We start from the raw sequence: 22,774 nt of genomic DNA on the forward strand, positions 1-22,774 counted from the left end.
TGAAGATAGGGGATTCGAGGTTGGGGAGGAAAGGTCAGACAGGCATAGTATCCCAGTTCTGAGGCAGAAATGACCAGAATGCACTCACACCTTCCTTGGGCCACCTTTACTGTGCCCATGGAGGCAGCTCCGAGAGTAGGTTAACACTATGGAGCAAAGGAGTACAGAAGGGGGACAGGAGTTAGGGGGCCCCTGTGTAGGGGTATAGGGCTCCTGCATCCCTCTGGGATCTGAGCCTAGAAGGCTCGGGCAGAGTCCGGCGAGTGCCTCAATGGAAGCGGTACTTTCTGGCTGGCTTGAGGTTGATGTATGTGGCCTTCATCTCCTCGGCCTCAGGGTTCCGCACATCTTTGAATCGCTCCCCTTTGGTGCTCACTACCTGGTTGTCGATGTATCGGATCAGCTTCTTGGGGGCCTGTCAGGCAATCAGCAGTGAGTGGCAGAAGCCAGGAGCCAGTCCCACCCATTCCGCATCCCCAGCAACCCTTAACTCTCTCACCTCCTTGGGAGCCATGGGCCGGTGAATCTTCTGATCCTCTGCGCTATCCACCATCATGTACCTGTCAAAAACTGGCTGGGTGAAGCTCCTGTCACCCTGGGAAGACCCTCTAGGGCCCAGCCCAGCCCAGCCCAGACTCACTTCTGCAGGATGAAGGACTTCAGCTCATCCTTTTGGGGGCCTCTGAGGCGTCTGGGCAGGTCCTGCAGAGAGGGGAGGCCTGGTCTAGGCCCAAGGGCACCAGCAGGGGAAACAGATGGGGATAGGTAGGGGTTGGGGCTTAACACCAAGGTGGAATGTAGCTGAGGCTACATGGTAGAGGGTGCTGGGAAAAGATACCTGGTTGGGGCCCTCCCAGGCTGCAGGCCCCTCTTCCTTTCCCTCTACCAGCATCTGCACAGCTTCTTCCAAGTCCCCCCGAGCTTTGGCCAGCACCCACTGGGCCTGCTCCACCGAACAGGTAGGGAACACCTCCAGGAGTACATCCACCCCTGGCAGAAGCTCCTCCTCAGCGCCAGTTGCCTAAGGGTACAAACGTTAACAAGAGGCAATACTCCCCCCTTTCCAGCCCCCTGGGTCCCTCATTGGTACCCTCCTCTACCAGTACCTCATCTTGGGTGTCTGCAGCAGCAGCAGCCGAAGACCGAGTCTCTTCTTTGAGCATTTCGGGCCGCTGCAGGGGCTCTGGGGAGATGGGCACCTGACCTTGGACACCAGAGCTCTGCGGTTGCAGGTTCTCTTAAAGAGGCAAAGAGAGCATCAGGTTTGCCAAGGCTCTGGGGAGCAGGCAGTTGGGGGAGCGGGATTATGAATCACTCAGGTGCCCAGAGCCCCAGACTCACCTTTGTTCCTGGCATCGCTCAGCTGCCCTGAGAGCTTCTGCATCATGTCCCCTATTGTGCCCCTGAAAAGATGAGGGCAGTGAGAGGATGACTCTGCCCACCCCATAATCAGCCAGCCCCTTCCTCCTCCTGGCCCTAGCCAGAACCTACCTGGGGATGTGGGCGAAGCCAGGCACATAGGCCTCCATCATCTCAGTGAAAGCCTCCATATCGAAGTTCTCCTCTGATGGGCCCGAGGGGCCCAGGTCCTCCAGGACCCCAAGCACATAGGAGAAGATGACCTCATCCAAGCCACTGCAGGAAGGGAACAGGACAAGCCCTGGGTAGGACACTGGATGCCTCCAGCACCCCCACCTATCCTGAGATTCCAGCCCTCAGCTTCATGGGGTCTATGAGCTAGACCTTTATCTTTAAGGCCAGAGAGTATAACCCCCTCCCTCAGAGCTATGGTTTCCCATCTGCCCAACAAAGGTGACAGGGACAGGATGAGAGGTAAGGCCTCTCAGCAAATCCTAGTCAGCCCTCCTGCTGTCTTTCCATCAGCCAGTACCCATAGTACTGCCCGGCAGCGGCAGCTCCAGCTCCAGCACTGACATGAGCCTTCCGGGGGACCCGTCTCTACCTGAGGTCGGCCTCCGGGAGGTGTGTCTGGACAAAGGCAAGGAGGGCTGCACTGACGATCCTCTCCAGCTCCATGCTCTCTCTTCTGAAGGGACACAGACAGGATGGCCAGGCCTTCTTCTGCCTGCCCCCACCCACTGGGCCTGGGGGCAGTGGCTCCTCCCTCCTGGCCTGCTGTGGAACCATCTGTTGATGCTGCCCTCTCTGTTCCCCCAAGTAGAACCATGCCCCCTCCTCCGCCCATCTCACCTCCTTCAGCCTGAGACAGGACCGGGCACTGTGTCTGGAGACAGCCTCTAGAGGAGGCGCCCCCCCACCTCTCCCCACCCCCCTACCTCTCCCCACCCCCCTACCTCTCCCCACCCCCCTACCTCTCCCCACCCCCCTACCCCATTCCCCAGCAGCAGTCCCAGACCTTCTGACAAGGTCTTGGGGTCACATGCCTCCTGGCTCAGGAATCCCATCACTGAGGGAGCCCCTTGGCCCCCAAGTCCAATCACAAGGGGCCCCATTGTCCAGCCCCTCAAGGCTCAGCCTCAGGACCAAGCACAGCCCTTCCCCCACCCAGAACAGGCCACCCACCCTCTGCACAAAGGGGCTTTTCTGGCTCTGGGGCCCAGATAGAAGGGGAAGCCTTTCATGGATTCTCTCTTCTCGCCCAGTCCCTGCCCTTCCTGCAGCTTAGGACTATCTGCACAGCACTTTCCATCCTCCTCCCCAAGGCCTGAGGAGCCCACAGATCTGGCCCTCTCCCAGCTCTCCAGCCTCCCCAGTCCCTCCTCCCTGGCTCGCTCCCGCCCCACCTTGCTGTCCCTCAGACTTGCTGAGCTTCCTCCTGTCTGTGTCCTGCGGGACATCCATGGCTCATCCAGTCACTCCTCAGGGCTCCGCTCAAATGTTACCTCCTCAGAGAGCCCTTCCCTGACTAACCTATGGCAAGTAAGTCTTCTCCATGCCCCTTAACCCTACATAGCACTTACTACCATTAACATTATTTTGTGCTTATTTGCCTATTGTCTGCCTGCCCCCATAAAATGGAAGCTCCAAAGCAAGGTGGGGATGAGGGGGACACTCTGTCTTATTCATGAGTGTAACCCTAGCACCTAGAAAAATGCCCATACTGGCTAGGTGCTGAATACATACCTGTTGACATGCTCCATTCCCATCTACATGCTTTTGACTCCCAAAAGTCTGTTTGGGAGTCAGGAGCATGTGGGTGGTAATGAATGGCTCCAGACCCATAGGTCCAAATGCCAGCTCATCATCCCACTCAGAAGGCTCCGAGGCACCACCAGTTCCACGCACCTCACACTCATCATAGACTACTGATCTGCGCACATCCCCCTCCAAACACACATCTGCTTCATCAGCTGACACCACTCACTCAGCTGCCAAAGCTGAAACCTGGGGATTACCCTTGATTTTGCCCTCTTTCACCCCTACCAGTCAATCACCAAGTCTGTCAATTCTACTTCCTTCTTTCCTTCTTATCTGCATTGTATCCACTTCTCCCTATGCTGAGTCTGGCTTCTGCTCCAAAATCTCCACCAAAATTTCTTCTTTTTCTTTTTTTTAGACAGGGTCTGGCTCTGTCACCCAGGCTGGAGTGCAGTGGTATGATCTCGGCTCACTGCAACCTCCATCTCCCCAGCTCAAGCCATCCTCCTGCCTTAGCCTCCGGAGTAGCTGGGACTACAGGCACACGCCACCTACTAGTTTTTTGTTGTTGTTGTTTGTTTGTTTGTTTGTTTGTTTTAGTAGAGATGCAGTTTTGCCATGTTTTGAGTCCAGGGTTCGAGACCCAGGCTGGTCTCGAACTCCTGGGCTCAAAGCAGTTCGCCCACCTCAGCCTCCCAAAGTGCTGGGATTACAGCCATGAGTCACCGTGCCCGGCCTCAAAATTTCTTAGACTGAGGTCATCAGTTACTTTTTCCAGGTTTTAGTCTAATTAGGTTGAACCATATGAGCTTGCCAATTTTGTCTGGTTTTGATCTACAAAAAAAGAGGGGGAATTTCTCATGATTTCACCTTCTATTTGCCCTTTCAGCAGCTCCAACTTTGGTTTCTGAGATGCCATTCTTTCCTGGTTTCCTTCTACCTCTCTGGCCATTTCTTCAAAGGCCCTTTCTCTGTCCCCTTCTCTGCTCCCCTCTAAATGTGGGAGTTCCTCACATGCAAGGCTGCCTCTCCTCACTGCAGCGCTCTCTCTCTCTCTCTGGAAGATCTCATCTGGGCCCACATCTTTATGTACCAATGCCATGTCATCAATTCCCAAATGCCCAGTCCTCTAGTCCAGTCTCCTCTGAGCTACAGGCTTGGACATCTACCTCTCTAACACTGCCACGTGTATGTTTTACAGGCATCTCACAGTTAGCGTGTCCCAAACTAATGTTCTCTCAAGTGCTTTACTCCTCCAAGGCCATTCTCAGTAAATGCATGTCCAGGCACCCGGCTGTTCCTGCCACAAATCTGGGAATTATCCTTGACACCATCCTACCCCTTGCTCTCCCTCGTCCAATCAGTCGCCAAGCCCTAATCATTATCTCTTGCCACATCTATTTCTCTCCATCTCTACTCCCACTTTTCTCCATCTCTTGCCTGCAAGACCTTCCTAACCCTTCTCCCCACTCCATCTTCCCCCCAACAACCTATTCTCCACACCACAGCTGTGTGATCTTTACAAAAAAATCACATCTTTTCCTGCTTAAAATCTATCAATGCCTTCCTGCTACCCTTCAGGGAAGTCCAGAATCTTTTCATGGCTTTCCATTGCGGTCCTTACCCTGTCTATATCTCTCTCCAGCTTCACCATGCACCATACCTTCCTGGATCATTTCCCTCCCTCCACCCTGGCTTTGTTTTTTGTTTGTTTTGTTTTGTTTTTGAGACAGCCTCACTCTGTTGCCCAGGCTAGAGTGCAGTGGTGCCATCTTGGCTCACTGCAACCTCTGCCTCCTGGGTTCAAGTGATTCTCCTGCCTCAGCCTCCCAAGTAACTGGGATTACAGACATGTGCACCACACCTGGCTAATTTTTGTATTTCTAGTAGAGACAGGGTTTCACCATGTTGGCCAGGCAGGTCTTGAACTCCTGACCTCAGGTGATCCACCTGCCTTGGCCTCCCAAAGTGCTGGGATTACAGGCATGACAAAGCACCCGGCCCCACCCTGGCTTTCTTTCAGTTTGCTAACACTCAAACTCTTTCATGGCAAGGTAGTGTACCCTCTGAGCCTTCTGCCTCATCATCTGAGTGGGACAATGAGCTGCCATTTGGACCTATGGGTCTGGAGCCATTCATTACCACCCACATGCTCCTGACTCCCAAACAGACTTTTGGGAGTTAAAAGCATGTAGATGGGAATGGAACATGTCAACAAGTATGTATTGAGCACCTAGCCAGCGCGGACATTTTTCTAGGTGCTAGGGCTACACAAACTATTTCCTCTGCCTGGGCACCCTTCTGCCTCCACCCCTTTACTTACTGTCACTCTGATCTTTTGGGTCTCATTTTAAAATTCCCTTCCTTGGCTGGGCACGGTGCCTCATGCCTGTAATTCCAGCACTTTGGGAGGCTGAGGCAAGAGGATCGTTTGAGCTCAGGAGTTTAAGACCAGCCTTGGCAACATATCAAGACCCCATCTCTCTTTTTGTAGAAAAATATTTTTAGGCCAGACACGGAGGCTCATGCCTGTAATCCCAGCACTTTGGGAGACCCAGGGAGTTGGATCACGAGGTCAGGAGATCAAGACCATCTTGGCTAACACAGTGAAACCCCGTCTCTACTAAAAATACAAAAATTAGCTGGGCGTGGTGGCACGCGCCTGTAGTCCCAGCTACTCAGGAGGCTGAGGCAGGAGAATGACATGAACCTGGGAGGCGGAGGTTGCAGTGAGCCGAGATTGCACCACTGCACTCCAGCCTGGACGACAGAGTGAGACTTTGTCTCAAAAAAAAAAAAAAAAAAAAAAAAAAAAGAAAAGAAAAGAAAAGAAAAATATTTTCAAATAAAAATAAAATAATTCCCTTCTTCCTCAAGGGACATCACCCCTGACCTAGAACTCGTTTGGGCCCTGCCATATTACACTCTCTATGCAGGCTGCAAGTTTTCTGACTAGCAGCACCTTTCACAGCCATAATTATTATTTGGACAATGTTTAATGTTTCTTCCAGTTGTCTCATGAAGCAGGGACTAAACACCGGGCTGACATTCACCAGTGTATACTCAGCATCTCTCATGAAGTGGGCACTCAATAAACAGTTGAACCCCAATTTACCTATGAAGAAATGAAGTTCAGTGTGTTTAATGACTTGCCCAGAGTCACCTGGCTTGACTGCGGTAGTCAGATTTAAATCCAGGTCACCTAGTTCAGCATCTATTCTAGGGGCTACTCTGGGGAAGGGAGGATATCAAGACTTTCAAGTGGGTTGGGACAGGGCTACCTTCTATGCTTACAGTTGCCTGGTCCCCTGAGTGGTAACAGAGTTGCTCATAGCACAGGGGTCACTTTGGAAAGCAGGACTGAGAAGCCCCAGCCTACCAGGGGAGTTCATACCACCTGCGCCAGAGCCCTCATGGGCCCTGAGGAAGAGCAGAATGGCTCAGCCCAGGCATACTAGATCCCATCATGCAGCTCCCTCAGGGTAGAACCGCCTCCAGGGACCTACCTCGACCCTGGGTTACATCACCCTCGAATCCTGGGCTGTCAGTTGCATGGTAGCCTCTACCGGGACAAAGGCCCATGGCTGCTGCATGAAAGCCCAGTTTCTTTCTTTCTTTTTTTTTTTTTGAGACGGAGTTTCGCTCTTGTTGCCCAGGCTGGAGTGCAATGGTGTGAACCTGACAGGGTCAAGCGATTCTCCTGCCTCAGCCTCCTGAGTAGCTGGGATTACAGGCGCCTGCCACAACGCCCAGCTAATTTTTTGTATTTTTGGTAGAGACGGGGTTTCACCATGTTGGCCAGGCTGGTCTCGAACTCCTGACCTCAGATGATCTGTCCGCCTTGGCCTCCCAAAGTGCTGGGATTACAGGCATGAGCCACCTGTGTGGTGGTGACTGAAACTTGGCTGAAAGCCCAGTTTTTCTTTTTTTTTTTAATTTTATTTATTTATTTATTTATTTATTTTATTTTTGAGACAGAGTTTCACTCTTGTTGCCCAGGCTAGAGTGCAATGGCGCGATCTTGGCTCACCGCAACCTCCACCTCCTGGGTTCAAGCGATTCTCCTGCCTCAGCCCTCCTGAGTAGCTGGGATTACAAGCATGTGCCACCATGCTCGGCTAATTTTGTATTTTTAGTAGAGACAGGGTTTCTCCATCTTGGTCAGGCTGGTCTCGAACTCCCGACCTCAGGTGATCTGCCCGCCTAGGCCTCCCAAAGTGCTGGGATTATAGGTGTGAGCCACCGTGCCCGGCCTGAGAGCCCAGTTTCTAGGGAAGAAGCTTCTCAGGGATGTGTCTCATGCTTCTGGGTTTTTAGCCAAGGCCTGGGGGCCAGGGAATTTTTAGGAAACTCTTCACTGTCCCCAAATAAAAAGACTTGCTCCCCCAAGCTTTTCTCTAGTTTGTATTCCAAGGGAACATCCTCCCTCCCTCCTCCTGTTTTTGGTCTACCCAAACTTCACCCAGGCTTCTAAGCTCTTTTACCCTTCCCCATCCCCGGTAGCCTTCCTAAGTACATCCTTCCTGCTCAGGGGCTCCTAATACTTCTTCCCGCATAGCCCCTGAGTTGGGGAAGATCTGGTCTGCCAGACTGGTTTCCTAAGTAGCACCTAAGCAGCCAGCCTTCTCCAGGGTAAGAACATGATTTCCATGAGACATTTCAAGTTCCAGATGTAGCCCACAGAACCCCATTACTTCTTGGGGGCCGCAAATTAGAGATCATTGGTTGATGGTGTCTACCAAATGTGACTGTCATCCTGTCATGAGTCCTGCCTAAATGCCTCCGATGATGGTAATATTAGCATTTATTGCCTCTGCTTACCAGGCATTGTCCTAAGCACTTTTACATGTATTAACTTACCTAATCCTTACAATAACTCTAAAATGTAGATACTGTTATTCTCCCCATTTTATTTTATTTATTTTATTTATTTATGTATTTTTGAGATGGAGTCTCACTCTGCCATCCAGGCTGGAGTGCAGTGGTGCGATCTCAGCTCACTGCAACCTCCACCTCCCTGGTTCAAGCAATTCCCCTGCCTCAGCCTCCCGAGTAGCTGGGATTACAGTCGCATGCCACCATGCCTGGCAAATTTTTTTTGTATTTTTTAGTAGAGACGGGGTTTCACCATGTTGGCCAGACTGGTCTCGAACTCCTGACCTCAGGCAATCCACCCGCCTCGGTCTCCCAAAGTGCTGGGATTACAGGCATGAACCACCGCGCCCGGCCGTATTATCCGCATTTTACCTGAAAGGAAATGAAGGCACTATGAGGTTAAGTAACTTGCCCAAGGTCACAAGGCAAGTTAATGGCAGATTTACACCCAGGCTGTCTGGATCCAGAACCCTCACTGTTAACCACCACACTACATCACCTCTCACGATGCAAATTGTGTGGCCCCATCCTATATTCTGAATCTCCTCTCCTGCCTGGCTGGCTATATTGTCTATTTCAGAATCTTTGCTCACACCACTCTCCCAGCCCAGAGCATCTTTCCCTCTGCCTCTCCAAATCTCATTCTGCAGGACTCCCTTTCTGCAGCCAACCCTAACTGCCCCACCTTCACTGCTCCCAGCTAGCCTGGGAGCTTCCCAAGGGCAGCACAGGCCTGGACCCACCAGATGCTAGATAGAGACACTGTGGACAAATTTAAGTGAGAGTGGGGTAAGAAGTACTATGCTGCTCCCTTGGGGTGGGGAGGTGCTTAAAGTGGAGGGAGAGCAGGCCATGTGGGAGGAGGAATCCTGGGAGCTAGTGTGAAAGGAGTCCTAGCGAACTTCTCAGGGAGGCAGCAAGGGGTCTAGCATGGAGGTCTTCAATGCTTCTCCCAGCCCCTGTGAAGCCCGGTTCCTGAGGCCCTGGACCCATAACGCAGGCCCCAGAGGATATCATTGTCCTCTGATACCCAAGTCAGACCTTAGAGGCACCAAGGGCATTGAGGGGAACAAGGGATCCCTGCATCCAAAGTCAGGCGGGAGCACAAACAGGGAGGGCGAGCACAGGAAGTGGGACCGCGATGATGGACGACCCCTGAAGCAGCAGCTCCCTAAACCCGCTAGCGGGACACCCATAAGCGTCCAGAATAGTGGGCCCGAGGGCACAGGGATGCGGCTGTGGCCTTGGAGGACACATGACGAGGCAGGCCTGAGCAAACTGGTTGTGCCTTGATACAGGCCACGGCGAGAATCAGAGATGGGGGTCCGACGGGCCCCGGGGGGGGGGGTACCGTGGGGGAACACATCGGACGGGTACCCTGGGTCAGCGCTCTCCGCGACTCTCCTAGCCCTGGGCCGGGGGCAGGAGGGGAAATCACCTGCTCCGTCGGGCGCCGCCGGCGACTTGTCCCGCGCGGTGCAGCTCTCATCCCCCAGCCCCACCAACGAGATCAAAGGCGGGGCCCAGAGCGGTTCCCTTCCAGAGGCGCCGTGGCGGCCATGTTTGAGAAGGGCAAGTTGCCCACAACAGGGCGGAGCTTCTGCTCTAATTCTCAAACGTCCCAGGGCTATGGACGGGCTCCCGTGGCGGCCAGTTTTGTTGCGCGTAGGGAGGCGTTAGGCGTGAAGGTCTTGAGAGGGGATGGAGTTGAAGTGGGTAGGACTGCATCCCCGTCTTGTTCCTTCTCATCCGTCGGAGACCCGAAACCTTTCTCTTTCTTTCTCTCTCTCTTTCTCTCGTCTCTCTCTCTCTCTCTCTCACTTTTTTTTCCTTTTCTTCTTCTTCTTTTTTTTTTTTTTGGGAGGGAGCCTCGCACTGTCTCCCGGGCTGGAGTGCAGTGGCGCCATCTCGGCTCACTGCAACTTCCGCCTCCCGGGTTCTAGAGATTCTCCTGCCTCAGCCTCCCGAGTAGCTGGGATTACAGGCGCGCGCCACCACGCCCAGATAATTTATTGTATTTTTAGTAGAAACGGGGTTTCACCATGTTGGCCAGGCAGGTCTCAAACTCCTGACCTCGTGATTCGCCTGCCTCGGCCTCCCAAAGTGCTGGGATTACAGGCATGAGCCACCGCGCCTGGCCTCTTTTCTTTTCTTCTTTCTTTATTTTCCTTTCTTTCCCTCCCTCCCTTCCTTCCTTCTCTTTCTTTTTCTTTTTTTCTTGCTGTTACAGCCCCAGGCTGGAGTGCAGGTTCACGAGTGCGAACATGGCTCACTGCAGCCCCGACCTCCTGGGTTCAAGTGATCCTCCCATCTCAGCCTCTGGAGTAGCTGGAACCACAGGCGCGTGCCACCACACCCAGCTAATTTTTTTTTTTTTTGTAGAGACAGGGTTTTTGCCACGTGGCCCAGGCTGGTCTCTTAGGTACTGACTTCCCCACCCTGTCTGTACCTTTTGCATTCCCTTAACAGCAATGTCTCCCCTAGATTGGGGTGAGCTACAGGTCTGTGTCTCCGGAGGGTGGAGCCTGGGATTTTGGACGTGGTCTGGGAGAGGTGGAGTGGTAGCAGGTATCAGGATGAGGATCCACCTGAGCCCTGTCATGGACAGCCTGTAGACCATGCCTACCCCCCGGGGCCTTCATCCCCCATGTTGGCAGGGCTGCTTGTCTAGGACAGGAGAGCTGAACTCCAGGGCCCAACAAGACCTCAACTTCCTCTTTTTGTTCCTGCTGCCACAGATTCCCGGTGCTGCCCTGTGGGGAAGCCCCACAGCCCTCCCCTCTTGGGAACCCTGAAATGGGTCACAAGGGGAAGAGTCCCCTTCAAGGATAAAATTTCCCATCCCCCATCAGCAGGGATGAGCCCTTTTTAGTGCTAGTTCCCTCGTGGGGTGCTGGGGACCCGGAAGCTGTCCCTGCCCTCAGGGAGCTCACAGTCCAAGAGAGAAGTCCCATCTTTCCTCTCTCCTAGGGACTAAGGCAGTGCCAAGATACTATGCCGCAGTGGCTCACACCTGTAATTCTAGCACTTTGCAAGGCTGAGGTGGGAGGATCGCTTGAGCCCAGGAATTTGAGACCAGCCTGGGCAACATGGCAAAACCTCGTCTCTACAAAAAATTTAAAAAATAAAAAATTATCTGGGCATGGTGACACACGCCAGTAGTCCCAGCTACTCCAGAGACTGAGGTGGGAGGATCATTTGAGCCCCAGAGGTCAAGGCTGCAGTAAGCCGTGATTGTGCTACTGCACTCCAGCCTGAGTGACAAAGCAAGACCCTGTCTCAAAAAAAAAAAAAAAAAAAAAAAAAGAAGAAAAGAAGGAGAAGGAAGAAGAAGAAACTATGGAGAAAACGGGATGACTGCTTATTGCTTTCTCTTCCACCTCTGGTCCTCACAACAGCCTCCTTCCTCTTCTGGCCTCAGAGACAGCAAGATGTTGGCTGCTTGGGGGAGGTAGCAGGGAAGGAAGGGGCACATTCGGCGTCGCTTTGCCCATAAAAACACTGCCACTCCAGCCTGGTGATACTAGGGTTAATGAGGGGTGGGGTGACAGCGACTTTGAACTCTGGCCGGGCAGGCCCCTAGGAAGGGGGTGATGGGCAGCCCACAGCCCCAGGCCTTTGCCTGTCCTCCAGAGACCAGCCATCCCTTTCCTCCCCCGTCCCCTTTCCTGCTTCCCCCTGTCCATTGCACAATACTGATGACTCTTCTCTCCCTACCACCCTCCATTCCCGGAACTTTCAAGTTTCCTCAGTAGAGCTGCCCTGAGTTCTGGCCCAAGACCCCTGCAAGCCATTTCTGACTGTGTGCCTTCCCGTCTCCCCTATCCCCTGTTTGTTGGATGGCAGCTGCATGTGACTTGGTATCAGAAAGAACTTCCTGAGCTTTCAAGGGAGGAGGATGGAAAAGACTTCTTAGGGGGAGTCCCTCCTTTCCCAACTCAAACTCTGGGGAGTCCCAGCTCTGTGCAGCAGGAGTCAAGTTCTGGGGGGTCGAGGACAGAAGGTGGGCTGAGGAGAGGGAACCCCACAGACACAAGGACACACACATACTGTAAGGTAGGGGCTCCCGGGATCCCTGCCCTGAGGGATTCTGAAGCTGGCTGGAACTTCAGCCCCTGATTTTCTTTCCCCTCAGGTCTCAGTCTCTCTCTCCCCAAAATGGGAACAGACTCCCTACTGCCCTTTGGTACTGCTTGAAGCCGCACAGAGCTAAAGGAGGCAGAGGGATGCCTTTTCACCGCCATTCCTTCCAGTGAATTTTGCAGCTGGTGTTTGGGTGCCTGGATCGCCTTAGCTGGTGGGAAAAGCTAGAAACCTACGCTGAAGCTTCCCCTAGCACCTCCATTCCCCATCATCCTGCTTCAAAATGAGAAACTGGACTTGAATTTGGCATAAAGGGCAGATTTTTCAGGCAGAGTAGAGAGAGAGCCCAGCGGGCTGGTCTCAAGGGGTGGGAAGAACTCAGAGACCAAGGTGAGGAAGGGGAAGCTTCAAAGAATGGCGGGGGCGGGGTCCCGCTCTGGCTTGAGGTTAGAAAGGGCTCTCTGGGCAGGGTTCCTGGCCCTCCCACACCTTCCTCCTTTCTCAGAAGAGCCAGCATGGGGCGGGGGCGGGAGGCGGCTGGGGCGGGGGTGGGGGCCTTATTTAAGGAGCACCGGCTGAGAACATCGTTGCAGATCCAGCCCCAGGAGCCATAGAGAGGAGGTTTCGTGGGTAAGTGGCGGTCCCTTTCTCTGGATTCAAGCAGGGGTCGGGATGGGGTGCCCTTGAGGCTCAGGCTTGGCTTTCCCTCTCTGGGATAGGCTGCAGCTTTGCCATGTGAGTGAGGGGAGCACCCAGCCCTCGGCTGAACTCTCCAGAAAATGAAAGTGTGCTTCAGGGAACTCTTTCTCCTCCACTCCACTATCCCAGGTACTTCAAACCTTTATTCAGCGTTTTGGGGAGATTTCTGGGGAGCTAGGACTCCTGGGCTGGGCTCCTATCTTGGGGATCCATATCTTGGGGACTCCCTTTAGCTCAGAAAGCCCCTTGGTTTGCATAGAGATGCCCTTCTCAGTGTGCGTGTTCTGGCTGTTTCCCCAGCCCCTCACCCCTCCAGCCCCACATCAGGCCCCACCAGGAACACATCTGGGCAGGAAGCGACAGATGGATCCCTGCCATGGCCCTGAGCCCCCTCCCCTCTTAACCTACTCCAATTCCTGTTGGAATTTATGGAACTCCTGTCCATTTCCTTAGCTGTGGGCCCCCATTTTCAGCTCCAAGCTCAGACCCTCCCTGGAATAGGAGTTCTCTTGGTATCACAAGTTCCTTATGTGACCCATCCTGGGCCTCAACTTACTCATCCTGGGAACGGGAGACAATTCACAGAAGAGAACATGCAAGAGCAGCGTCCAGGCTGAAAGGACTTTGGCCACCTGGCACTGAGAACTGAATTCCATAGGCTGTGAGCTCTAGCAATGCCCTGTGGACTCAGTTCTGGTGCCCGGCAGTGCTACAACATCAATGCCAAGGCCGTGGGGCAGCTGATGGTTTGGGCTCCCAACTTCCCAGCCAGGTGCTTCTGCAGGCCCACATCTTGCCCACTGGCCAAACCTTTAAATAACTTTGACCCGGGCTACTCTTATGCTCAAAGACGTCAGGGGCTCTCCCAAATCTCTTTACCCTGCCAGAAAGTCTTCTATAGTACAGCCTCCACTTAGCTTTCACGCCTGATCTTCCATCGCATCCTGCTCATAACCTGCCACTAGTGAACCCCTGCTGCTCCGGCTCCACACTTCTCATGCTGGTCCTTCCTCAGTGCTCCTGGGGACACCTCTTGCCTGTCACTGTCTGTTGGAATCCTGGACATTCTTCAAAGCCTCTCTCAGATGCCTCTTCTTTTTTCCTTTTTATTTATTTTTTTTGGGATGGAGTCTCGTTCTGTGGCCCAGGCTGGAGTGCAGTGGCGCAATATCAGCTCACTGCAACCTCCACCTCCCAGGTTTAAGTGATTCTCCTGCCTCAGCCTCCCCGAGTAGCTGGGACTACAGGCGTGTGCCAACACACCTGGCTAATTTTTTTTTTTTTTTTGGAGACGGAGTCTTGTTCTGTTGCCCAGGCTGGAGTGTAGTGGTGCAATCTCGGCTCACTGCAACCTCTGCTTCCCGGGTTCAAGTGATTCTCCTGTCTCAGCCTCCCAAGTAGCTGGGATTATAGGCACACACCACCACGCCTGGCTGATTTTTTATTTTTAGTAGAGATGGGGTTTCACCAGGTTGGCCAGGCTGCTCTTGAACTCTCGACCTCAGGTGATCCGCCTGCCTTGGCCTACCAAAGTGCTGGGATTACAGGCGTGAGCCACTGTGCCCAGCCAGATGCCTTTTCCAAGAAGCCTCCCTCAACTCCCCAACAGTGCATATGATCTCTTACAGATCCTCCACACCCCTCTTCATGAGCCCTGTAGGGTCTAGTCCAGCGTCCAGCATATAGTAGCTGTTCAATAAATATTCCTTGCATTTTTGTTGAGTTTGTCTCCTGTATGAAGAGACAGTTTGACCTACAGGTTAAGACTGCGATCAGTTAGCCAGGCATGGTGGTGCGTGCCTATAGTCTCAGTTACTCAGGAGGCTGAGATGGGAGGATGGCTTGAGCCTGAGAGGCAGAGGTGGCAGTGAGCCAAGATCATACCACTGCACTCCAGCCTGGGCCACAGAGCAAGACCCTGTCTCTCTCTCAAAAAGAAAAAAAAAAAAAAAGAAAAGAAAAGAAAAGAAAAAAAAAGATAAGAAAATTACAATCAAATTTCCCAGGGACATTCTTGGGGTATAGCCTTGGGTAAGTTGTTAACATCAATGGCCCTCAGTTTTCTCATCTGCAAATGGGAATGATAATTGCATCTATGGGATGTAATTATATCCACATCAAGGTTTTGTGAAGATTAAATTAAATGTGTTGATAGTTTCTGTTCAGGGCTTTAACGTGGTGCCTGGCATAGAGCAAGTTCTCATAAGTGTGTAACGTTATGATTCCTATTTTATTCCCTTGAGTAGAATGTGAGCCAGACAAAGGTAAGGTCATTGCGGGGTGGAGGAGGGCTTGAAATTGGTCAGTCAGGGCTTGTTGACTGAGGGGGTCCTGACAAAATGGATTGGGCGACAGGTAAGGCTGGGGCAGGGCCAGGAGGAGGAGGCCATCAGGTCAGGGCTTGGAGGCCCAGGCCCCGCTGGGAGCTAAGAGTCCTGGATTCCTGCCTACAGTTTGAGCTCCGGTGAAGCACTCCTTCTTGATGGCTCTGGTTTCCCAGCATAATGTAAATTGAAGAGATCGAACCAGATGAACGGCAAGGTCCCTGGCAGCCCAGATGTTTTGTGAGTTCTGAGCTTCTAAGTTAATTTCAAAAAAAAAAAAAGATCAAACAAGGAAGCATCTGTGCTTCCTCCAGGGCTCACATCAACAGGGCCTGGAGTGAAATGGGATGCTGGACTCAGTGAGTGGTAGCACCTCCTTCAAAACGCCTGCAGTCAGGGGCCCTCCTCCCTCACTGGGGCTGGGGCTAGGGGTAAACTGTGTGCAGTCCAGGGCCACTTCCAGAGAATGCCCCAGGGAGGAATGGCTAAGAGAATGCAGATCCTCAGAGGTGGGGGACATTGAGAGACTTCAAGACCCAAGAGACTTCAAGACCCAAGACTTCTAGGCCGGGCGCAGTGGCTCACGCCTGTAATCCCAGCACTTTGGGAGGCTGAAGCGGAAGGATCAGAGGATCACGAGGTCAGGAGATCGAGACCATCCTGCCTAACACGGTGAAACCCCATCTCTACTAAAAATACAAAAAATTAGCCGGGTGCGGTGGCGGGCGCCTGTAGTCCCAGCTACTTAGGAGGCTGATGCAGGAGAATGGCATGAACCTGGGAGGCAGAGTTTGCGGTGAGCCGAGATCGCGCCACTGCACTCCAGCCTGGGCAACAGAGCCAGACTCCGTCTCAAAAAAAAAAAAAAAAAAAGACCCAAGACTTCTGGACCCAAGAGGACAGAGAGGGAAGTGAATACACAACACACCTTATGCTGGAGTGGGACTCATCATTTATTTGAAGCCTGCATTGTTTCAAAAAAGGATTTGAGAATGCTCACCAGCATGCACACAATTCTCCAACATTAAAAAGTAAAATCAGGCTGGGTGTGGTGGCTCACTCCTCTAATCTCAGCAATTTGGGAGGCCCAGGTGGGCGGATCACCTGAAGTCAGGAGTTCGAGACCAGCCAAGCCCACATGGCGAAACCCCATCTCTACTAAAAATACAAATAGAAAAATTAGCCAGGCATAGTGGCAGGTGCCTGTAATCCCAGCTACCTGGGAGGCTGAGGCAAGAGAATCACTTGTACCTGGGAGGCAGAGATTGCAGTGAGCCACGATCATGCCACTGCACTCCAGCCTGGGCAACAGAATGAGACTACGTCTCAAAAAAAAAAATAAAAAAAAAAATAAAAGTAGGCTGGGCGCAGTGGCTCACACCTGTAATCCCAGCACTTTGGGAGGCCGAGGTGGGAGGATCACGAGGTCAGGAGATTGAGACCACCCTGGCTAACATGGTGAAACCCCATCTCTACTAAAAAAATACAAAAAATTAGCCAGGCATGGTGGCGGGCGCCTGTAGTCCCAGCTACTCGGGAGGCTAAGGCAGAAGAATGGCGTGAACCCGCGAGGCGGAGCTTGCAGTGAGCCGAGATCGCGCCACTGCACTCCAGCCTGGGGGACAGAGCAAGACTCCGTCTCAAAAAAAAAAAAAGTAAAAAAAAAAGTAAAATCAAAGCAAGGTGCGGCCGGGCGCAGTGGCTCATGCCTGTAATCCCTGCACTTTGGGAGGCCGAAGCGGGTGGATCACGAGGTCAGGAGATCAAGACCATCCTGGCTAACATGGTGAAACCCCGTCTCTACTAAAAATACAAAAAATTATCCGGGCATGGTGGCGGGCGCCTGTAGTCCCAGATACTCGGGAGGCTGAGGCAAGAGAATGGCTTGAACCTGGGAGGCGGGGCTTGCAGTGAGCCGAGATCACGCCACCGCACTCCAGCCTGGGCGACAGAGTGAGACTCTGTCTCAAAAAAAAAAAAAAAAAAAAAAAAAAAAAAAGCCAGGTGCATTGGCGAGGGCTTGTATTCCCAGCTATTCAGGAGCCTGAGGCAGAAGGATCACTTGAGCCCAAGAGTGTGAGGCTGCAGGGAGCAGTAATTGCACCAGTGCACTCGAGCCTGGGCGACAGAGCAAGATCTGTCTCAAAACAAATAAATAAAAATAAATAAATTATTTTGAAAAAGTAAATACTGTCTAATGTTAGCACTATGTAAAAAAGAGGTTTAAAAGATAAGCTCGGCTGGGCGTGGTGGCTCACGCCTGTAATCCCAGCACTTTGGGAGGCTGAGGCGGGTGGGTCACGAGGTCAGGAGATCAAGACCATCCTGGCCAACACGGTGAAACCCTGTCTCTACTAAAAACACAAAAATTAGCCGGGCGTGGTGGCGGGCGCCTGTAGTCCCAGCTACTCAGAAGGCTGAGGCAGGAGAATTGCTTGAACCCAGGAGGTGGAGGTTGCAGTGAGCTGAGATGGCGCCAGTGCACTCCAGCCTGGGTGACAGAGAGAGACTCTGTCTCAAAAAAAAAAAAAAAAAGCTCACTCGTGCAGTGGCTCACGCCTGTAATCCCAACACTTTGGGAGATCAAAGCAAGTGGATCACTTGAGTCCAGGAGTTCCTTTGAGGCCAACCTGGGCAACGTGGTGAAACCCTGTCTCTACTAAAAATATAAAAACTTAGCTGGGTGTAGTGGCACACGCCTATAGTCCCAGTTACTAGGGAAGCTGAGGAGGGAGGATTGATTGAGCCCAAAAGGTCGAGGCTGCAGTGAGCAATGATTCTGCCACTGCACTCCAGCCCTGGGCAACAGAGTGAGACCCTGTCTCAAGGGGATTTAAAAAAAAAAGCTCATTGGCTGGGTCCCAGTACAATGACTCATACCTGTTATGCCAGTGCTTTAGGAGGCTGAAGTGGGAGGATCCTTTAAGACCACCTGGCAACATCTCCTAGACCCTGTCTCTATAAAAAATTAAAAACAAGGCTGGGCACAGTGGCTCACGCCTGTAATCCCAGCACTTTGGGAGGCCGAGGCGGGCAGATCACGAGGTCAGGAGATCGAGACCATCCTGGCTAACACAGTAAAACCCCGTCTCTACTAAAAATACAAAAAATGAGCCGGGCGTGGTGGCGGCCTGTAGTCCCAGCTACTCTGGAGGCTGAGGCAGGAGAATGGCGTGAACCCAGGAGGCAGAGCTTTCAGTGAGCCAAGATTGTGCCACTGCACTCCAGCCTGGGCGACAGAGCAAGACTCCATCTCAAAAAAAAAAAAAAGAAAGAAAGAAAGAAAGAAAGAAAGAAAAGAAAGGGCTGGGCATGATCTTATCCCCATGGCTGAGCATAATCTATAGTTCTTATTCAAATCTTGCTACTTGTCCCAGTAATGTCCTTCGTAACAGGTTTTATTTTGGTTCAGGATCCAATCCAGGATTATGCATTGCATTTAGTTTTCATGCCTTTTTAGCCTCCTTTGAATCTGAGACATTTCTCAAGTTCCCATAGTCTTTTTTTGAGACAGGGTCTCACTTTGTCACTCAGGCTGGAGTGCAGTGGCATGATCACAGCTCACTGCTGCCTGTACCTGCCAGGCTCAAGCGATCCTCCCACCTCAGCCTCATGAGTAGTTGGGACCACAGGTGCACATCAGCATGCCCAGCTAATTTTTGTATTTTTTGTAGAGATGAGGTTTTTCTATGTGTCCCAGGCTGTCCTCGAACTCTGGGGTTCAAGCGATACACCCACCTAGGCCTCCTAAAGTGATGAAATTACAGGTTTGAGCCACCGCGCTGGGCTGGTGTCATAGTCTTTTATGACATTGCCATTTTTGAGCAATACAGACAAGTGGAATCATCTCTCCGTTTAGGTTTATCTGAGGTTTCCTCATGACTGCATTACTGCTGAACTGATGTTGTGTTTTTTAACATATCAGGAAGCTTATGATGTTGATTTGTCCCCTCTAATGATAATGTCAACTTGTTTCATCCTGCTGAACCCACAGTTGGAATCACCCCAAAAGCCTTAGCAGGGGAGTTTCCACAAGGGAGTGCCCCAGACCTTTTCCAGGTGGGGCCAGTTGGGATTCCAAGGGAAGTAGCACTTAGCACTAAATAAACAACAGGGTGATCAGTCCAAAGCACTTATTTATTCATTTAGACAGGGTCTCGCTTGCTCTGTTGCCCAGACTGGAGTGCAGTCACACAATCATAGCTTACTGCAGCCTCAATCTCTTGGGCTCAAGCGATCCTCCCACCTCAGTCTCCCAAGTAGCTGGGACTACAGGCAGACACCCCCACACCCAGCTAATTTTTTTTTTTTTTAGTAGAGAGAGGTCTTGCTATGTTGCCCAGGCTGGTCTCAAACTACTGAGCTCATGCCATCCTCCTTCCTCAGCCTCCCAAAGTGCTAGGATCACAGATGTGAGCTGCCATGGTCAGCCAGTCCAAAGCATTTATTAGGGGAACCTTACGTACAGAGTGCTACAGCAATCCTCACGACAGACAGTAACAGAAAAGCGGTGATCCCCCTAGGTATATCCAAGCAAAGTGGTCAGGGGATAGAGTTTATGTGAGCCTTTAAGGCATTTGGCTCAGGGCTGGGGCTTGTTTCTTTCTGTTTTGGTAACAACCTAGATAATTTTATCAGTGCCAGGAAATGTTCAAGACCCCAGTGTGGGTTCAAGCCTTCAGGGTAAAACATGTTGGGTCACAGAGGGATCAAAAGGACTCTGTGATCTTTGGGTCAAGACACAGAAATAGGGGACAGACACTGGGGGACCCTACAGCTTTGATAACTTAGTTAAGGTGATATACACCAGTTTTCCCTATTATACGACTAGCTTACTCTTTTTCGCTTTGTAATTAATAAATATCTTATTGGAACATATTTTGAAACTAAACTAAATAAATATCCTGTTTTTATTCAAATTTGTACTCATTAGTTTTATTATCCATGAGTGACCTGAATCCATTTAGTATCACCTGAATCAATTATTACTATGATGGCTGGGATGGGAATGGCAATTTTCTTTTCTTTCCTTTCTTTTTTTTTTTTGAGAAGAAGTTTCGCTCTTGTTGCCCAGGCTGGAGCGCAATGGCGCGATCTCAGCAGCTCACTGCAACCTCTGCCTCCCGGGTTCGAGCAATGCTCCTGCCTCAGCCTCCCGAGTAGCTGGGATTACAGGCGCCCGCCACCACGCCCGCCTAATTTTTGTATATTTAGTAGAGACGGGGTTTCACCATGTTGACCAGGCTGTCTTGAACTTCTGACCTCAGGTGAACTGCCCACCTCGGCCTCCCAAAGTGCTGGGATTACAGGCGTGAGCCATGGCGCCCAGCCTTTTTTTCTTTTCTTTTCTTTTCTTTTTTTTTTTTCCCCGAGATGGAGTTTCACTCTTGTTGCCCAGGCTGGAGTGCAATGGCTGCGATCTCAGCTCACCACAATCTCCGCCTCCTGGGTTCAAGCAATTCTTCTGCCTCAGCCTCCCGAGTAGCTGGGATTACAGGCATGTGCCACCATGCCTGGCTAATTTTGTACTGTTAATAGAGATGGGGTTTCTCCATGTTGGTCAGGCTGGTCTCCAACTCCCGACCTCAGGTGATCGATCTGCCCGCCTCGGCCTCCCAAAGTGCTGGGATTACAGGCGTGAGCCACCGCACTGGGAATGGCAATTTTCTAATTTTATTATTCCTTCTACTGTAAGGATTAGTTTTTCCTTCATATTTATTTATTTAGTGATTATTAGTATGGACTTATGGATTCTTATTTTTTTCAATGAGTTATAATGAATTACTGTCATTATTTGTTTTGATGCTTAAATTGTCCCTAATTTGGCCAGTGGAAGTCCCTTGAAGCTGGCTTCTTTGTACTTTTGACTTTTTTTTTTTGAGATGGAGTCTCACTCTATCGCCCAGGCTGCAGTGCAGTGGCGCCATCTCGGCTCACTGCAAGCTCCACCTCCCAGGTTCACGCCATTTTCCTGCCTCAGCCTCCCGAGTAGCTGGGACTACAGGCGCCCGCCACCACGCCCGGCTAATTTTTTGTATTTTTAGTAGAGACGGGGTTTCACCGTGTTAGCCAGGATGGTCTTGATCTCCTGACCTCGTGATCCGCCCGCCTCCGCCTCCCAAAGTGCTGGGATTACAGGCGTGAGCCACCGCGCCCAGCTGTACTTTTGACATTTTTGAGCAGTCCTTTATTTTTTGGAATAAGTTGTTCTAGGCTCCTCATGTACCTTCACTGCCCCAGACCTGGAATCAGCCATTTTCCCAAGGACCCTCATTCCTTTTAGTTGGGAATGGAATTTAGAACTAAAGACCTGAAGCGGCCGGGTGCGGTGGCTCACACCTGTAATCCTAGCACTTTGGGAGGCCGAGGAGGGCCAATCACGAGGTCAGGAGTTCGAGACCAGACTGGCCAACATGGTGAAACCCAGTCTCTACTAAAAATCCAAAAATTAGTTGGGCATGGTGGTGGGCGCCTGTAATCCCAGCTACTCAGGAGGCCGAGGCAGGAGAATCGCTTGAACCTGCGAGGCGGAGGTTGCAGTGAGCTGCTGAGATTGCGCCATTGCACTCCAGCCCGGGCGACAGAGTGAGACTCTGTCCCCCCACAAAAAAAAAAAAAAAAAAAAAAAAAAGAACTGAAGACCTGGATTTTGGTCATTCTTATTGCTACTAGCTGTCATTGTTCAGTGATTCAGTTTCCATCTCAAAGACTTTACATTCGACAATTTAATACTTGTATATGTGAACAAAGATGCATATTCAAGGACATTTATTTTCTCATCACCCTTACTACTTCCAAATAAAACGAAGTCATCTCTTCTATTTCCTGTATTACAGTCATGTATTGCTTAATGATGGGGATACATTCTGAGAAGTGCATCATTAGGCCATTTTGTCATTGTCTGAACATTCTAGAGTGTACTTACACAAATCTAGATGGTAAAGCCTACTACACACCTAGGCCATATGGTAGAGCCTATTGCTCCTAGGCTACAAACCTGTACAGTTTGAGGCTGTACTGAATACTGAAGACAATTGAACACAATGGTAAGTGTTTGTGTATCTAAACATAGAAAAGTTACAGTAAGAATATAGCATTATAATCTTAAGGGACCACCATCATATATGCGCTCCGTCGTCAACTGAACCGTCATTGTGGGGTGCATGACTGTACTTCAAAGCCTAACTGCCCCCCATTTCCATGATGACCCCTCTATAGTCTCTTTTCCACATAGCAGCCAGAATAATAATAATTTTTAAATCTGATAACATTACTCCTATGCTCATAACCCTCCACCCACTAATAATAAAATCCAGCCGGGCACTGTGGCTTGCTCCTGTAATCCCAGCACTTTGCGAGGCCGAGGTGGGTGGATCACAAGGTCAGGAGTTCGAGACCAGCCTGACCAACATGGTGAAACCCCATCTCTACTAAAAATACAAAAAATTAGCCGGCCATAGTGGTGCGTGCCTGTAATCCCAGCTATAGCTACTCAGGAGGCTGAGGCAGGAGAATCACTTGAATCAAAGAGGCGGAGATTGCAGTGAGCAGAGATCACGCCACTGCACTCCAGCCCAGCCTGGGCGACAGAGTGAGACTCCGTCTCAAAAAAAAAAAAATAAATAAAATCCAAAATTCTCAATACAGCTTCATTGCACCACAGGTTCTGCTTA

General features: G+C 51.2%; 1 protein-coding gene and 1 non-coding gene across 5 annotated transcripts; one reads left to right on the forward strand and one right to left on the reverse strand.

Annotated features, from left to right (window-relative positions):
- Positions 1-91: 91 nt before the first annotated feature.
- Positions 92-9,616, reverse strand: CUEDC2 (CUE domain containing 2). Of its 4 annotated transcripts, none has more exons than XM_054660459.2 (10): positions 9,434-9,516; positions 8,281-8,367; positions 1,964-2,047; positions 1,492-1,635; positions 1,342-1,403; positions 1,107-1,237; positions 839-1,021; positions 641-702; positions 500-560; positions 92-415 (listed from the first exon to the last, which is right to left on the reverse strand). In XM_054660459.2, the coding sequence occupies exons 3-10, from the start codon at positions 2,035-2,037 to the stop codon at positions 269-271; spliced, it is 864 nt and encodes a 287-aa protein (XP_054516434.1). In that variant the 5' UTR covers positions 2,038-2,047; positions 8,281-8,367; positions 9,434-9,516; the 3' UTR covers positions 92-268. The 4 variants fall into 4 exon arrangements, with proteins under 4 accessions (XP_054516434.1, XP_063637195.1, XP_016774721.2 ...); XM_063781125.1 differs by having other exon boundaries at positions 9,373-9,501; XM_016919232.2 differs by lacking the exon at positions 8,281-8,367 and having other exon boundaries at positions 9,434-9,616.
- Positions 9,617-13,409: 3,793 nt separating this feature from the next.
- On the forward strand, positions 13,410-13,481 carry MIR146B (microRNA mir-146b). Its single transcript, NR_035678.1, has one exon. It is a non-coding gene; the product is annotated as a microRNA mir-146b (primary transcript).
- The last annotated feature ends 9,293 nt before the right edge of the window (positions 13,482-22,774 follow it).

The sequence above is a fragment of the Pan troglodytes genome, chromosome 8 (assembly GCF_028858775.2).
Source record: "Pan troglodytes isolate AG18354 chromosome 8, NHGRI_mPanTro3-v2.0_pri, whole genome shotgun sequence".
Taxonomy (NCBI): domain Eukaryota; kingdom Metazoa; phylum Chordata; class Mammalia; order Primates; family Hominidae; genus Pan; species Pan troglodytes.